The sequence below is a fragment of the Blennius ocellaris genome, assembly GCF_963422515.1.
Source record: "Blennius ocellaris genome assembly, chromosome: 6".
Lineage (NCBI taxonomy): Eukaryota > Metazoa > Chordata > Actinopteri > Blenniiformes > Blenniidae > Blennius > Blennius ocellaris.
Genome location: NC_137655.1, coordinates 5,699,057 through 5,716,918, shown reverse-complemented (window position 1 = coordinate 5,716,918; position 17,862 = coordinate 5,699,057). Strand labels below are relative to the sequence as shown.

Here is a 17,862-nt window from a genome sequence, read left to right as displayed (position 1 = left end):
ATGTTTGGCTTTTGAGTGAAACTTATGGAAAACTTAAAAAAGTTCATGCTGCAGTGATATTTTACAATGAATTTAGAAGCATGCAGTGGTGATTTCCTCATCGCAAACAATTTATTGAAACAAAAGAGTTTATTGAAACATTAACATGTTTTGGGCTTATGTGTCCTTGAGCATCAATTCCAGCTTGACAACAACATCTCACGCTGTTTACAAGCGGACTCATTGTTTTCTGAGGCGTCCCACTGTTCTTGAAGGTCCCTCAGGTCATTGAGGTTCTGGGTTCAGAGATACGAGCCTCTTGGCAGAGACTCTGACGCTGATTTTTTATTTTTTTTTGTGAGAATTGTATGTAGTCTCTTTACATCTCCTGCTGCACACTTTAAAGTGCGCTGAGCCCTGCAAACTCTCACTCAGTTCCCTCTTGTGCTCATAATCAAGCAAATCCTCAGATGTTTTGATTGTGTAAACAGAAATATTTAAGATGTTCACACTGTATTTTAGTAGAAGAGGAAATTCGGAGTACTTTATATTATTGCCTCGTTGTCCGTATATCTGCCGTCATATGGGGTTATTATGGAGTTGGTTATACGTGTCACAGGTGTGACAGTTAATAAATTGTTTAATAGTTTTCCGACTAAACCGACACGTCAGGTGAAACTCAGTCGAATCGCGGACTCACCGGCTTTGTGTCTCAGGCAGCTGCGGAGGCGAGGGGGCCCGTACAGGACGGAGCCCGTCACGGACATGAGCCGATGGAGGCTGACCAACGTGGAGGGCCGGCAGACCTGGAGGTACGTGGAGGACCAGGAGTCTGCGGACAGAGGGCAGACCATGCTGGAGGCCCACGCACTCGGCCTGGACACGGTGGGATTTCAAACGCTTCGCGGTTTCATTCCCGTCACGTTCAGATATAAACCACAAAACGGATGGACACAGCCATGGTTGTTTAAAGTCTCACTGTCTCTCTCTCTCTCTCTCACACACACTAACTAATAGAACTTCAGCTGTTCTTAATGAAATACCCTAATGCAGCTCTGTGTGCAGAAAAGAGACTATTTTATCAATAAATCCCACAATTCCCTCAGGGTGCAAAAAGACACATTTTATAAGCTTTGGTCTAAATGGACAGCATATGTAAAAACAGTGAGATCAGATTTCAATTGAGATCCTATTAGGTGTGTCAACATTTTAAAAATAAATGTGTGTGGGTGTTTGTCTCAGGTGGTAAAAGAAGCATAATGAGGAGATGAGCCCCCCCCCCCCTTTTTCTTTCCTTTTTTTCTTTTTCTTTTAATCATCATCGAGAAAATGGAGAACTTGGGAGGACGATGTGGACTGAGACACTTGGACTCTTCTTCGTTATTGGTTTCTGTTCTTTCTCTGTTCATTTTATTTAAGGAAAGACAATGAGGAAAGGTCCAAGGATACTGTAAAAGTGTACAAGTGAAATGGTGTCTACCCATGTGTTTTCCAAATAAAAAGTTAATTACAAAAAAAAAAGTAAAATCTTCCCCACAGGGTAAGTTTGTGCGCGACTCCCCGGCCGCCCTCACCGCCGTGGACGCCGCCCTGAAGGGAATGCTCTTCTACAGCCACCTGCAGGCCGAGGACGGACACTGGGCAGGAGATTATGGAGGGCCTCTCTTCCTGCTCCCAGGTAAAACCCCCGGGCCTCCTGCTACCCTTCACGACCTCCCGCTGGGACTGCCGCTGCATCTCTCTGTCTGTCTCTCTCTCTCTCCGTCGGCTCGTCTGCCTCCCAGGTCTCCTGATCACGTGCCACGTGGCTAAAATCCCTCTGGCCGACGCCTGGAAGCAGGAGATGGTGCGATACCTGCGCTCTGTCCAGCTGCCTGATGGAGGCTGGGGCCTGTAAGTCGACCAGAGTTCAGTCAGTCTTGGGAGTCTGTGGGTCTGAGTCAAAAGCACCTGTTTGGATCGGTGTGTGTGTGTGGGATTTCCTCTGCAGGCACATCGAAGATAAATCCACCGTCTTTGGCACGGCGCTGAGTTACACCTCACTGAGGATTCTGGGGGTGGATCCTGAAGACCCGGATCTGGTCCGTGCCAGGAACAACCTGCACAGTAAAGGTGGGAGTAAAACACATCCCCGGTATTTAGTAAATGTTTCTTTTAGTCTCGCAACTGTAATTTCAATTTCATCCGAGAGATTTAAATCAGAAGGATCCAAACCGTCTCCGCAGATAATTTAGTTTAGTTTTCACGTGTCGTGATAATGTCTAAAATGTCTCGTGTCATTAACTTTTTGGAAAGGAGAATTTACAAGAACAAGAGCAACAAGAACGCTTTGGCACCCAGTGACCATAGGTGTGAAAATGAAGAACATTTCATTTTATTAACTTATATGTTTCCAGTATGTGAACCAATTGGAAAAAAAAGTTTGGGCACCTCTATTTTAAAAACACAGATTTAAAGAATATTTATGTTCTATGTTTTAATAATAATAATAATTTAAAAAAAAAGCACCACATGAAGTGTCACCCTGCGATGGACTTGCAGCGCTCTGCTCTGTTGTTTTCCCTCGGTGCAGGCGGGGCCGTCGGGATTCCCTCTTGGGGTAAATTCTGGTTGGCCATCTTGAACGTGTACAGCTGGGAGGGAATGAACACACTGCTACCAGAGATGTGGTGAGTTCCATGGATTTTCTCTCCTCTTTTACTCAGCAGACGTCTCAATCTCAGTCTAATCCTGTTAAAACACAACCAACAAATTACATCATTATTATTGTTAATATTCATTTTGTTGTTAATATTATTTTCTCGTCCAGCCTTTCGCACATTTTGTCTATTGGGAGGATTAGTGACTATAGATGCAATAAAAACATGCACACAGACTCAAAAGGGACACGAAGCCACACTATAATTTTCCGTTTGTGCGTCAAGATTGTGCAGATATTTTCCTGTATATGAGATTATCGTTATTTCTGCACTCGTAAACAACCAGCTGCTTCAGGCTGCCTCGGTTTTCACACGTGCGTCAATATAAACCAGAGAAGAAGAGATCCAGCCTTTCAATTGGCTGATGAATTGATCAGAAGTTATTATTATTACAGTAACATTTTCAAATGAAAACGCAAAACCTTTGTAGTATTTTATGTGTCTGATTACACAACAATGACGCTCAGAGTCTTTGAAAACGCAACTTTTTGAGAACCGCTCCCAAACGTTGTCGTGTAAATGAGGCCTCAACATTTTTTATCACAAAAATTCATCAAATTATGACATTTTCTTGGAGTTGTCATGGTGCATTTATAGCACAACGTTATGAAAACATCCTACATATAAGTGCTGGATTTAATTCCTCCTGTAAAGGATGCGATTGCATGAAGACAGTTTCAAGTTTTTAGTTAGATTCGGGAAGAAAACACGGCCTAGCTAACACAGACCTGAGCACCAAAATGCCGGATGAGCCATATAAAGTTATTGTATAAGCACAATTTTCTTTCTTTTCTTTCTTTTTCTTTCTTTTCCCCGCGTGATGAGCATTTGTGTTTGTTCCAGGCTGTTCCCCACCTGGACGCCGGCCCACCCCTCCACCCTGTGGTGCCACTGCCGCCAGGTCTACCTCCCCATGAGCTACTGCTACGCAGTCAGGCTGGCCGCAGACGAAGACCCCCTGGTCCTCAGCCTCAGACAGGTGCTTGAAGCCTTGCTTCCTCCACAAGGGGGCGCCGTGCTGTACTCCTCTGCAGCCGCCACATCTCACGGAGCTGCGTGCATGGTCTGATCAATTTATTGGACAAAACTGCAAGTGGGGATTTATGTCACCTCTGACTGAAATGTGAAATATGAATTTTCCTGAGAGACACAATCTGAGGTTCCGGCTGGAAAATATTAATTCCACAGTGATGGAAACGCAGAACAAAAAGATGAGTTTGTCATTGGGAAAAAGGTCACACTGGTAAATAATTGGCTTTTTTTATTTTAGGGACCTTCTAAATACTTTATCAAAGTTGCTTCATTGTGTCAAATGTATCAAAGTTATCAAGGCAGGTCGATAGCTTAACGTCTGTGCAACAGTCAAACAGTAAATACAAAGAATATAAATATCTAAAATCTGAATGAGAATGATGCACTTTCTCAGTTCTGGTTGTGGACTAAAAAAAACATGCCACCTTCATGAGTTATTGCTAAATTTAAGCACTGACTTTAACTCTCAGGAGACGCGTGCAGAAAAGTCCCTTCAATTCTGTGATTTGATGTCCGTCCCACTTTTTAATCCTCAAGAATTTGCTGAATTAACATTTTCTTCTCTGGAGTAAATCCATATTGACTCCAATAAAGGCCAGTTTCCTAGATCTGATTCCGACTCGCTATATATATAAATAATACTTCAGGCGCCACAATTCACATCAATTTAATTCTATTGATCCAGACCAGGAGGGGAAAGCTTTACTAACCTGTAAATACTGGAAACAAAGACGATCCCACGGGCTGCGTGTTTGACACCCTGGCACTCGAACGTTTTACACACACACACACACACACACACACACACACACACACACACACACACACACACACACACACACACGTTCACAATGACATCATTACAGTAAACGTGTGTTGTAGCGTTTGTCTTGTGAAAAACCCAGGAAGTAGTAAACGCCAGACCGAGTTTTCTAAAACATTTATGAGTTTGACCACTTTCCTCCAAATAAAGTAATAAATAAACTATGTTCAAACTTTAAAATGAAGACAAGACAGACTTATAGCCCACACACACACACACACACACACACACATAACAGCAGCCTCTTCCCCACTCTCAGCTCATCTGTAGCTTTCCATCCATCCATCCATCCATCCATCCATCCGTCCATCCATCCATCCACCCAGCCCATATGGGGTCATAGGGATGATGACACTCTTTGTAATTTTCCACTCCTTCCTTCCATGTCTGTGTACGTTGGTGTCGGCGGTGATCTTGTGACAGTTGTGATTAATGTAACTGAAATATTGAGCCCGTGGAAATGTCTTCCTTGAATCTGACTCATCGAACTGACAGGTCTTTCGTTCATCTCTCTTGTTTCTGCTCGTCGGTGTCACAACGTTCAGAGATAGGATCTATCTTTGAGTTCACCAACAGTCAAAACTCATCCAGTGCACAGGAAGTTAAATGTGTCTGTCACACAGCTTTAGGTTCAGAGATGCCAGAGACTTATGTAGCACTTTGTAGTACTCAGGATCTTCATACGATAAACTTTTTCTTTATGCTGCTTCTAAAGGAATGAGATTAACCGCACACAATGAGCCATCTGATTGGAGGCATACATTACGTAACGTAACAGCTCAACACGGAGGGAGTTTGTTTGGCGGTGAAGATGCACTATTTTAACAAATCAAAATATAATAATACCTCTTGTTTTGGAGGAATTGTGGGAAATGAAGTGCCTTTAGAAAAATTATACTTTATATTAGTCCCAGAAGGACATTATTTTATTATTTTACTCATATATTCAAGCATTTCTCAAAGTTAAGAGGATTTTTGGGGAAAAAAAACATATGGGGATTGAGTTTAATTAAATCTCTCTGCATACATATTGGCAATAATACCTGAAGTTTGTAGCTACTCAATGAGAGTGCTGCTTTCAATAGAAAGTAATAGCAGCCTTTATATTATAAAAGAGATATTTTTCATTGTACAGGTGAAGGTTTTCCTTTATATCCGGAGTCTGAATCCTTTCAGCTCATGGATCTCTGTTTGATCTTCACACTAGGAAAACAACGGGATGAAAAATGACAACAACTCAAGCATTTCCTCTTAATTTACATACAAAAAAACCCCAAAAGACACCTTATTCCCGAACATGTGCATACACAGTGAACATGCCACTGAAATGGCGTTTGTTTGACACACGTTTTGCTTGTTTGTATTATTTTTTTGTTTTTCCCGTCCAGGAGCTTTACGTCCAGGACTACGCGACCATCAACTGGCCTGCTCAGAGGAGCAACGTGGCGGCGTGTGACCTGTACACCCCTCACAGCACGCTGCTGTCCCTCGCATACAGTGAGTCTTCGCAGCTCGCCCGTGTAATTACTCAGCGGCAGACAGGCAGGTATGAAGCTGGTGTCTTCTAGTGACTGGCTAGACTTTTTTTTTTTTTTCTTCTTGAGAATATTTCTCACTATCGGCCCTAAAGATGAAGATACGCACGAGTTTATGAGGTTGCACAACAGCATCGCTTTCAAAAATATAATCACGGGGCCTTGAATGGAAAAAAGAAGTGGGCGTGTCCATGACTCCAGGCTATTTAAGATGAAGTGTTTTTTCAGGGGAACACCCCCTCCCACCCCCACCCGTCTCCACCCCCCACAATGTTTTAACCGTGTGACTCGGTTCCCGTTGCCCCGCAGCGGTGCTGAACGTGTACGAAGCCCACCACAGCGCCGCGCTGAGAGGAAGAGCCGTCAAAGAGCTGTACGAGCACATCGAGGCCGACGACCGCTTCACCAAATGCATCAGCATCGGCCCGGTAAAACACACACACACACACACACACACATATATACAGGAAGAGGATATTGGTCGGAATAGAGAGAATATGAACATCCAGTTCTTGTGATGCTCCTCAGATCTCCAAGACCATAAACATGCTGGTTCGCTGGTACGTGGAGGGTCCGTCGTCTCCGGCCTTCCAGGAGCACGTGTCCAGAATCCCAGACTACTTGTGGTCAGTCTCTGAAAACACTTAATCAACTGAACACCCAACGCATCTGATCTCAAATAAAGTCTTCAAAAAGTGTCACCACTGGTTGTTTAAGCCAGAAAAACTTCCATCTTCATCAAGATTTACGGGACGGTGTGTGAATCATTTACTAACAGAAGCTTTTTTTTTTTTTTTTCCTGCTCCAGGTTGGGTTTGGATGGAATGAAAATGCAGGTGAGGATTTGTTTTCACACTTTAAGCCTGAGCAGCCATGAGTGTAAGAGTATAAACACTTTAAAATGTACCTCCATCTTAACTTACGACCTCCTGACTACTCACCACCTCACATTCATTTACTTGCACTCTGCAAAAATCAAACATGAGCCAGAATAAATATCTAACAGCGAAAGATAAATAAATACATAAACGTGTCTCACTTCAAATCATTTCTCGTTTAAATTCTGACATGTAGTTTTCTTTGTTATTTTTGACAGCACTTGTCTTGCTCTGACATTTAAAAACCGTAGTGATGGAGGTTTTTTCTGTGGACCTGTAGCAGCTTTCTGTTGTCATACAGTGACCTCTAGTGGTCACAGATGATATTTGATATATAAATGACATGGAAAACTGAATAAAGAGTGACTTATACTTCTTAAACTACAATAGAGCTGAGAAAATTCATCCTTTCGTCCAGTTTTTTTTTTTTTTTTTGTCGACATTCTTTTTCAACCTTTGACCCAAAAATATCTTAAAATCTGTTGTTTCTGATCAATGTTGGTATAAAAGTACTCGATGTAACATGATCGCTGTGTCGCGGTTCATCCTCATCGATGTGGCTCTTCAATAATCTAATCCTCTTCATTATTTGTGAGCGATATTAAAAGAACACGACAGATTTCAGACTTTTTACTTGAATTTTTCTTTGTATGGACGTAAGTCTTTTTGTGACTGTCTGTTACTGTGTAATTAAAGGTTAAGGAGTTATTTCCTCCGCTGTCTCTTTCCCTCTCATTCCTCTCAGGGGACGAATGGATCTCAGCTCTGGGACACCTGCTTTGCTGTACAAGCTTTTCTCGAGGTAACTTGCATAGTTCCAGTCATCATTACAGTTTTTTCAAACAAAGGTAAATGGGTATTAGTGACGATACAGAGTTATTTTAAATGTCATAAGATTTCTTGTCCGCTGTAATCCAACAGTAAACATTTGAGTCAAACTGGTGTCATACGTGACGTGCATGTATGGGTTTTTCTACATCATCCGGAGACGAGAGCTTTTATTCTCTGGATGTATTTTAAGGAGGTTCATGCAGGCAATGAAAGGATGATAACACCCAGGCTTCATTCTGAGGAAAACAAATAAAGTGCTAGTACAGCTAAAACCATTAGGAAATACAGTGGCTGTAAACGGCTAGATAGCTGAAGTCTCTAAAATAGTCAAAAATCTCTTTTTTTAATTAAATAAATGGCCACAACAACTAAAAATATAATATAATAATCTAAATTGTACCGATGGCGCCTCGTTAATGCAACCTTATTTTTTGCATGTATATAATATGTTTTCAATGTTTTTTTTCTTGATTTCAGATAATTAACATGTTTTGCTCCAGAAAAGTTTTTATTTGGCGTAAAATTGTGAATATAGCTCTTTTGGGCATAAAGGTTGCAGAACCCTGATCTAGATAAATGATAAATGACATAATGAAATGTCATTGTTTGTTTTTTTTCATTTTACTATTTACTTCTATTTGCAGTAATCAGTAAAGCAACTTACATGGTGTTAAATATCAGAGGTGAAACTCGTCTTCTGCTGCTGTGATTGCAGTTTAATGGTGAATTCTGTCAAATGTACATGTCATTTTAAATATTACATCTCAAAAGTATCCAAATATCTTGTTACCACAAATCATGCGGAATGTTTTACTATTATTGACAAATAATGATATACGTATTCATTAAAACTGGTTTTCAACCCAGCGTTTCTACCTGCAATGTGTAATGAAGTTATTCCGGCACTGAAATGAAATTCAGACTGTCGATGATGATCGGTTTAAATGATCGTTCCAGGCAGGAGCCCAGGACGACCCCCGACTCGCCCGGTGTCTCCACGAAGCCCATCAGTTTCTCAACATCACACAGGTACAGCGAGCCGGCCCTCCACCAGCCCTCCACCGGCCCTCCACCAGCCCTCCACAAAACAACTTCCCAAATTCTCCACACTAAATCTAAAGTGTCTGTGCCCGACAGATACCTGAGAATCCCCCCGACTACCAGAAATACTACCGACAGATGAACAAGGTACAGCGAAAAGTCAGCCGCGGTGTTGTTTCCCGGGGCTTTTGACGGAGTGGTGAACGTGTGAACGTGTCTTTGTCAGGGAGGTTTCCCCTTCAGCACCCGTGACTGCGGCTGGATCGTGGCCGACTGCACTGCCGAGGGCCTGAAGTCTGTGATGCTGCTGCAGGAGCTCTGTCCCTCCGTCAGCCAGCCGATCTCCTCCGAGCGCCTGTACGACGCCGTCAACGTGGTGAGTGTCCAGAGGAGACTGCAGCTCTCACCAGTACACACAGACCATCGCAGATTTAATGCACCTTTTAATGCAACGGCTTGACATCTTGAAATACACCCCGGAAAAATGTGAAATTGTCAATACTATTTTGCAATTGTAAATCTAGAAATAGAACATCTAGAGTTTTACACTTTGGGCCTTCTGGTGAGGATTCAGGATTACATTGTTATTCTTGCACAGTGAATTACATTTCAGCCGCCGTCCCTTCTGATTCAGTGGAGAATGAAACTGATCTGTCATAAATTAATCTTTTTCATCCGTGCTGTAAATGTGTCAGCATAAGGAAGAAATAATCCAATATTTTCCATTAATCGCTATTGAGCGATGCAGAAAAGGATGTTTCAGCAAAAGAAATCTAAATGTCCATTACTTTAGAAGTTTGCATCTTTACCTAATTATTTTAATTATGACGTGCATGTATAAGCTACATTTTATACTATTCTAACAATATTTGAACAATATATGTTCTGAAATTGTATTATATTACAGTATATTATATGGAATGTTTTGAATTTTTGTCAAAGGAACCGATAAAATCACTGTGTCATTGTGAAAATTGTATAAAATATATTATTTGCAAAGGAATGAAATGAGCAGTTTGAATGACTTAAGTATAAAAACTGACTTCTGCCTTGTACAAGTGTTTTGTGGCCTCTGAAAACGGTTTGTTTTTCTGTCTGTCTTGTTCCAATTGGTCACGATCACATGTCAGATGTTCCGATGCCAAAGAGGAGGGCAAAGATAAGAAAGCATCAGTGAAGAAGTGAAAGAGGACAAAGAAAATAATCGAAGATAAGGAAACAGATGAGGGGAAAGACGTCAGCTGGGTTTGATAACCACAAGAAGCTCCCTAAAAAAAAAAGAAAAGTGAAATGACTCATAATTCGGAGGCTCGCATGAATCCTGCTGCGATATTTCGTGACCTTGTAACATGAAGGGGCACTTGTTCTGCAGTTACAGTTTTGAGGTTTTTCACGTTGCGGCCGACTTGTTTTCCGCAGCTGCTGAGCATGAGGAACTCCGACGGAGGATTTGCCACCTACGAAACAAAGAGAGGCGGGAAACTCCTGGAGCTGCTCAACCCCTCCGAGGTGTTCGGTGAGGCTTCGCGCATTCCTTCATTCGTCTGCTATGAAAGGAAAACGGCAGATTTAATCAGCAGGTGACACGTAGGAGGGCCTGCATTCGCACACATTTCACAGAGGACTCCGAAATGCTGCATGTGAGTGACTCGGCCTCCAAATATGCAGCGATGTTGAAAGACAGTAACTACAAAACAAATATAAACACTACATTTGGAGCTGCTTTCCATTGCGCTCTGGGTATGTGGCAATACTATTTAACCTTTTCAGAGCTGGAGGAGGAAAAGTTGAACATTGGTTCACTGAGGGGGGGAAAAAAAAGAGGATGTGTTGAAATCTTTGTCTATATGAATCTGTGTACTCTCTCTGCCGGTCTCTTCCTGATTTTCTTTTCTCTTTTTTTGTGCTCCACACAACCACAAATAGGTGACATCATGATCGATTACACCTACGTGGAGTGCACCTCAGCGGTAATGCAGGCTCTGAGGCACTTCCAGAAGGTTTACCCAAATCACCGCACAGACGAGATAAGGTGAGCTGCTTCTGTGTCTATAGAGAAATCTACACCCTCCGGTTCTCGAGTTGACACTAAAGCTCAGGCTGCCTTTGTCCAGCTTAACTCTGAGAGACGGCCTCGAATACTGCAGGAGGGTACAGAGGCCCGACGGCTCCTGGGAAGGGTGAGTTCGCGTCGGGTATCTCGGCGCCTGACGTCAGATCTGACGGGGAAGGTCGTGCTCAGCCTCGCTCTGCCTGTGTTCAGGTCGTGGGGAGTCTGCTTCACGTACGGAGTCTGGTTCGGCCTGGAAGCCTTCGCTTGCATGGGTCACGTCTACAGGCAGGAGTAAGGGAGCCCTGAACACCGAACTGATGACTGACGACTGACGACTGACGACTGACGAGTGACGGTTTCACACAATGTCCTCAAGTGGATGAACTCCATTCCCTCGTACTGAATTCCACCTGTGCATTTATCCCGAGCAGAGGCGCGTGTGAGGAGGTGCAGAGGGCCAGTCGGTTCCTGTTGGACCGGCAGATGTCGGACGGCGGGTGGGGGGAGGACTTTGAGTCCTGCGAGCAGCGGCGTTACATCCAGAGCAGCGCCGCCCAGATCCACAACACCTGCTGGGCTCTGTTAGCACTCATGGCCGTCAGGTAAAGCGCCGGGGCCGGAGTCACAGGACCAAACACACCAACACACACACACACACATCCACACCGCAGGGCCTGCTGACGGCTAACGGCTAACTGCTAACGCCTCCTCTGACGTGCAAGAGCTTATTTCCATTGAATTATCTCTATAATTCTGACATTCCTGACGAACAAATTCCCGTTGTGTTGGAGAGTGAGGTTACTTTACTTGAGACTGCGAACAAGATGAACGTAGTTACACTGGAAAATACCTCTTTCTTGATAAGTAGCGATGAATAATTTATTGCTGTATTGTAACGTCGCTTTGATGCATTAGTTGAGCTGTCGGTCTGATAATGATGCATTGGTTTTGTGCAGCTCTTTTCTGGACACTGAAAGGCGCTTTCATCGCTTAGTGTCTACCGGAAGTAACGTAGAGCTCGTAATACAATCCGAACTCAAGTGGTTGGCCCGGAACACATGATACAGAAAAGTGTAAACAGTCTGATCTGATCTGTCCGTGAGCAGGACAGACAGACAGAAGCTCCACAACCAGAGAACACGTTTCTTTAAAATTCATGACACAGTTTTTAAACTGTGGTTTAAAAAGCCTCAATAGAAGTGGTTCCCACCGCACATATTTGAAATGAAGATTTGCACCAGTTAAGTTGTATTTCTTGTATGTGTGTGTGTGTGTTGACAGGCATCCCGACACACACGCCATCGAGAGAGGAATCCAGCTTCTCATCGAAAAGCAGCTGTCTAACGGAGACTGGCCACAGGTGACTTCATAACCCCCTGCTGCTTTCTGTTGTTTTTTGGGGGGGTTTTTTGTACTTAAAAGCAGGTCAGGGCCTGTGTTTGGATAAGTGTACCTTTGTTGTGTCACAGAGGTAATCTCAGGTCTTGTGTGCTTTAAAACCTGACTCGCCTGAAGAGAAAGGATACATACTCAGTTTACTTTGCCATAAATCCAGTTCGTGAGGCAAGATTAAGGTTAAGTCAGAAATGAGTAATATTGTGCTGCCTACAATAGCAAAGTAAGCTGAGCAGGGCTCAGACGGACATGGCTGACTTCTTCTCAGGAACAAATGGCTGAGGGTAGAAGAGGTTACTGTACTGCCAGGATCTACCCTCAACACTTGTTTTTTTTTTTTTTTTTCATAAAGGCAGCTGGATTTCTTTTAAGTTGCACGAAAAAAAAATTCAAAACGGAAATAAAACAGAATCTCGAAAAAATTGTTTGTAAGAAAACATTAACACATCGACTGACATTGTGTTTCTGCGTCGGTACGAAACTCAGTGGCGGTTTTAACAGCTCCCTCTCCGTCTTCTCCCAGGAGAATATTGCAGGCGTGTTCAACAAGAGCTGCGCTATCAGCTACACCTCCTACAGAAACGTCTTCCCCGTGTGGACCCTGGGCCGCTTCTCAAAGCTCTACCCCGGCAGTCCGCTGACTGGGAAGCTCAAACTGTGAAGATGCGCCGGGCCGCCGCGGCGAACGTGCAACCGCGGACGTATTATTACTTCAGCTGGCCTTGTTTTTCAGGGTTGAGCCCATCAGATAAATGGAGGCACCTCATGCTTGGAATGTCTCTTTGTGTGTTTACATTCCAGCGGAGCTCCTCCCTTCAACCCGTGTGATTATCAGCTGCATCCACTGCTTTTGCTTTGCGAAGTGCAAAACCACATTGTTGTCCTATATTTCCACATCCACATTTTACAATAAATACTTTTTCTATTGTAATCTCACTCTGAACAAGTTTTTTTGGTGAATTCGATGCATTTTGAGATGGTGAAGCTATCCACCGAGATTTCTTTTTACACACCATTAAACTGAAATGTTTTTAGCTCTTCGTAAAGATTCGTGAACTTGCGGGTCAGGTTAAGTTCACACTTCTGCCTTTATCGGGGGGGGTAGTGCTGAGGCCACAGCTGTCCCGGGAAGCCCCTTGAAAGCCGAGCGGTGGAAGAGACTGGGAGGAAGTGGAGGGAACGGTCGAATAAAAAAAATGACCAGGAGACTCACAAAGTAGACTCGGGTTCAGTGTCAAAGCATGTAACCACAGAAAGCAGCAGAAGAGCTGGAGTTAGTGGGATTTGATTGGCTGAGAGCAGAAAATACTGAACTTGTCAAAGAGGAAAACGAATCGAATCAATATGAAATCTCCTGATATGCATCTTTACTCCTTTTTCCGACTCAAATCTTTATATAGAAAACATATTTTTCATATACAGATATAGCTACCAACTCAAATCCCATGATTCAGTTTCACTTGGGATGTGCCTTCATCGCTCTAAAGGCAGATTTATACATTAATAGTACCGACTTGTCCTTTTTTTCCCCCCAGTTGTGCTTCTTGGATGAGCGTGTGTGTTAGTGTTTAGTATTTCTTACTTGAATATATGTGTATAAAATGAGAAATTGCAACATAGCAGCCATAATAAACACCATCACTGGGTTGAACCAGAAAGCAATGTGTTCAATTTAATCTTTGTTCGCTATCGGAAAGCTGCCAAAGGCGTTCAGATTTTCCACCGACGCTCTGCAACGCATTGTTGTTCCTCAGTGTTTCACTGTTGTTCTTGGCTGCGGTCCAGGAGTTGATCAGGAAGCACGGCATACTCGGAGCTTTTATAAACTTGAATGCCCAGAATATGCATATATGTATTAAAAGCAGGGTGTCACCTGCTCTGAGGATTGTCAGGCTTGCTAAGTTGAACTGTAACAAATACTTGACCAGCGAATGCTTGGCTGTGCTCTCTGCTATTAATCAAAGGGGTTGAAATACCTGACGCATAAATGACGTGTAAAAAATATTCAGAGTATATGGTATTCTTGGGAGTCTCCCCTCTTCACAAAGGTGTCTTTTATTTGAGATCTTTGATGCGTGGACAGGTAACAGCCTCAGCGATGCTCTCTGGGTCAGTGTAGTAACATAATATACAAGTACAACCGGTATTTCTCTATTATCTCCTTGTGCAGAACGTGCAGGCTGGCGAATTACTAATGACAGCTGTTTTTAGTTCCTTTCGCTCACGTCAGCATGCGAAGTGACAGACGTTCGCCGTGTGTCTCACCTGAACATCATGGCCACGCTGTAAATCTGCAAACGGCCTACAATAACACAGTAAATGAGTGTATTCCTCATCCTTTGTGACTGTGTACGTGCGAGGAGTGAATTTGGGTGAAGTCCGTTGTTTTTGCATGATGAGAGTCTGAGGAGGATTCAAGTACTAAATATATAATATCTTGACATTTCACTTCATGGATGTATGTATGAAGGGCGTGATGCATTTTTAGCACTTCCAGTGGTCTTGGCACGCTTTCACAGGATCACCCTCACAGTCTGTTTGTGGAAATCTAAATCTGAATTTGACGAGCTCAGTCGAGGAACAAAGGATTCTCTGCCACATTTTACCACACTTTTATACATTTTGAGTACCGTTGGTGAAAATCGAGCTGGTTGAAAAAAAAACAACTCAGCACAATATTCCAGCATCCATATGGAAAAACTTACTTATCTTGATGTGAAATGTTTCAGATATAAAAGGTTTGCATGTGTCTAAATTTCAGTTGGATTTTTTTTGTTTTTGTTTTTTGAAGAACGCTCCAGCTTTAACACAACAAGCCCAACACAAGGCTCTCTTTGATGTAAGAAAGAGAAAATACCAGTTTTGTTCGGTGATAACGTCTCACGAGTCGGTTATGATGCAGAGCCGTCAACAAACAGGCTCGGCAAAATATTTGTCCTCAGAAGAAAAGGGCAGAAAGAGATCACATTCAGTCTGTGAGCGTGTCACAAGGACGCTTTGGAAAGCAGTTCATTCAATTTGAATGAATGATTATGACTTGTGTTGTGGTTGCTGTACCGCACACACACACACACACACACACACACACACACACACACACACACACACACACACACACTGCATCAGGTGGAGGAGTGGCTTCCTGTATAAAAGAGCAGCAGGTGACAGCAGTGTCAGAGGAGCCACATCCAGCACACAGTAAGTTCACTGCCGATCATCAACTGTGTGTACTTTAAAACTAAATTGCTTTTCCAGTGTGGGATGACTGACTGACAAATATTACAGCTATTTAAAAGTTGTAACGTATCTCAGAGTTGCATATTTATTGTGAATAGATTGTTTCTCTTTGTATCCACAGGGGGAATCAGTATTTTGGGAGAACTCCAGTTTTAAGATGTCGTGTCGTGGTAAATATATTCTTTTTCTTTCTATTTTGTGTTTGATGTAAATAGTCAATGCATGTTTAAGTGTATTTATTTGAGACGTGCAGCTGTGGGTTCCTTCCGTCCTTCCATTTTGCCAATTTGTTTCATATCGACAATTACAAATTCTGTTGGATTAAATAATCTGACGACACCAGAGGTCTGCGATTTCCCACACACTTGAAAATGACCTTACTATTCATGATGTCTCATTAGTTTAGGATTATCGGTATGTAACTTGCTTTCATACCTTCTGGAGTTAAACGTCAAACGTTTCACCTCTTCATTTGTTATTTTTAGTAGATTTTAGCTGGTTTGACTCTTGTCTTTACTTTACTTTAGACATTTTAAGGTACTTTTTCCATGTGTAAGCTTCTTTTTTTTTTTTTTTACATTTAACCATTTTAGATGTTGTGGCCACTTTCCCTATTATATTTGAACTTATTAAGATAATTATGTGGTTTACATATTTTAACCATTATAGCTGCATTGACTCTCAGAAATCTTGACTTTTTTTTCTGTTTTTAAGTATCAATTATAGCAATTATAGCTATTCTTCCTTTTGTGCTGATTTTAGATTATTATACTATTATCGTGATATCATAAAATATTATATATTTCTGGCCAGGAGACAGGAATATTTGAAAAACCATCCAATTTGCACCCGAACTAAAAACGAGATAAAATAGTTTATTTACATGACATATCTTGAAAGCTTCATGGAGCTACTGCAGGGGAGTTGAAGGGTCACATGTGGCTCTAGAGATGCAGGTTGCAGACCTCTGACCTACACCTGAGCTCAGGTGAGGTCGGGGGGGGGGGGGATGCAAGTGTATGGAGAATATTTAAAGTAAGGATGGCAGCCGTTACGAGCACTGATACACGTAGTTGTATTGTTGATACTAAAAGTGTCGTTAATATTGTATTAATCTGATCAAAGACATGACCACTGCTGCTATTTTGAAATATTTCACCCCACATATAAGCACATTTTGGCAGTGAAGGCAAACGTGTGTGTGCCATTAGGAGGGCGTGGCGGACACGGACACGGTCACAATCATGGTCATGGCGGCCATGGACACGGTGGTGGTGGCGGCCATGGCGGTCACGGGCACGGGGGTTGCCATGGCGGTCACGGGCACGGCGGTCACGGGCACGGCGGTTGCCATGGCGGTCACGGGCACGGCGGTCACGGGCACGGCGGTTGCCATGGCGGTCACGGGCACGGCGGTTGCCATGGAGGACAGCAGGGACCTTGTCATGGAACCAGGTGGAGGCGCAAGCACAGGCGTGGCCACAAACATCGTAAATGCCACAAGAAGGGGAAGGACAGTCATGGGGTAAGACGTCCTTACGGAAAAGAAGCGTCGGTACTGTACGGCTGCACAGTTCAGGATCTCCATCAGGTGAGACAAACTAATATCTGTGTCTCCTGCAGTCTGACAGCAGCTCCTGCAGCAGCAGCAGCAGCGACTCGGACTAGACCGACCTGGAGATGACAGGAGTCACCACCCGGACGTAGCCTTCATCGTCCCTCATGGAATATATTAGATTTAGTTCATTTGACTGCAATCATAGGGACTGCATTTGAACCAAAAATGGTTCTGTTTTTTGTTTTTTTTTAGATATTAAGATATCATGATTTTGGGCCTTGTGTTACTTTCCGAGGAAATAAAATTCAAAGTAGAAACAAAAAAAAAAGTGTGTCAGTTCTCTGTTATTCATTCAGATTTCTTTAATCCTCAAGGAAATCCTTGCTGGATCTGAGAGGGACCGGGTGTGTACCTCTGTCTGCCATAGTGCCATTCTGGGTTAAACCACTGCATCGTGCCAGTGTGTCTTACCCCTAAACCATAATAAGTTTATACGAGAGCGCTTGTGTTTTGCCAAGCAGTAGTTTTAAGGAGTCCAAATGCTCTAAAATGAAGAGCCCTTTTCAAATAATCCGGATCAGTGGTGTCAAACATAAGGTCCATGGACCGAAGGAGGCTCCAATCTGGCCAAACAGGTGAATTGCAACAAGTCCAAATAAAGCATTGATTTATTTTTAGACAAATTTCTCAAGAGCAGTGGACACAACACAACTTTTACACGACAACGAATTTGAGTGTATCCGTAAAACATTCTTCACTTTTTGGGGGGTCCATTTACACGGCATTGTGTGCGCATGCACT

The 17,862-nt window shown here is 42.9% G+C and overlaps 2 protein-coding genes across 2 annotated transcripts; both read left to right on the top strand.

Annotated features, from left to right (window-relative positions):
* Nucleotides 1-723: 723 nt before the first annotated feature.
* Nucleotides 724-13,082, top strand: lss (lanosterol synthase (2,3-oxidosqualene-lanosterol cyclase)). The gene is made up of 21 exons (XM_080497577.1): nucleotides 724-864; nucleotides 1,519-1,657; nucleotides 1,764-1,872; nucleotides 1,970-2,091; nucleotides 2,552-2,648; nucleotides 3,522-3,657; nucleotides 5,922-6,030; nucleotides 6,378-6,496; nucleotides 6,597-6,694; nucleotides 6,877-6,904; nucleotides 7,692-7,748; nucleotides 8,735-8,806; nucleotides 8,915-8,965; nucleotides 9,045-9,194; nucleotides 10,238-10,334; nucleotides 10,745-10,850; nucleotides 10,933-10,998; nucleotides 11,082-11,162; nucleotides 11,303-11,473; nucleotides 12,153-12,231; nucleotides 12,790-13,082. The coding sequence occupies exons 1-21, from the start codon at nucleotides 745-747 to the stop codon at nucleotides 12,925-12,927; spliced, it is 2,145 nt and encodes a 714-aa protein (XP_080353703.1). The 5' UTR covers nucleotides 724-744; the 3' UTR covers nucleotides 12,928-13,082.
* A 2,329-nt stretch (nucleotides 13,083-15,411) lies between these two features.
* On the top strand, nucleotides 15,412-17,389 carry LOC308131603 (uncharacterized protein). The gene is made up of 4 exons (XM_080498387.1): nucleotides 15,412-15,464; nucleotides 15,625-15,673; nucleotides 16,715-17,028; nucleotides 17,127-17,389. The coding sequence occupies exons 3-4, from the start codon at nucleotides 16,748-16,750 to the stop codon at nucleotides 17,185-17,187; spliced, it is 342 nt and encodes a 113-aa protein (XP_080354513.1). The 5' UTR covers nucleotides 15,412-15,464; nucleotides 15,625-15,673; nucleotides 16,715-16,747; the 3' UTR covers nucleotides 17,188-17,389.
* Nucleotides 17,390-17,862: the final 473 nt, after the last annotated feature.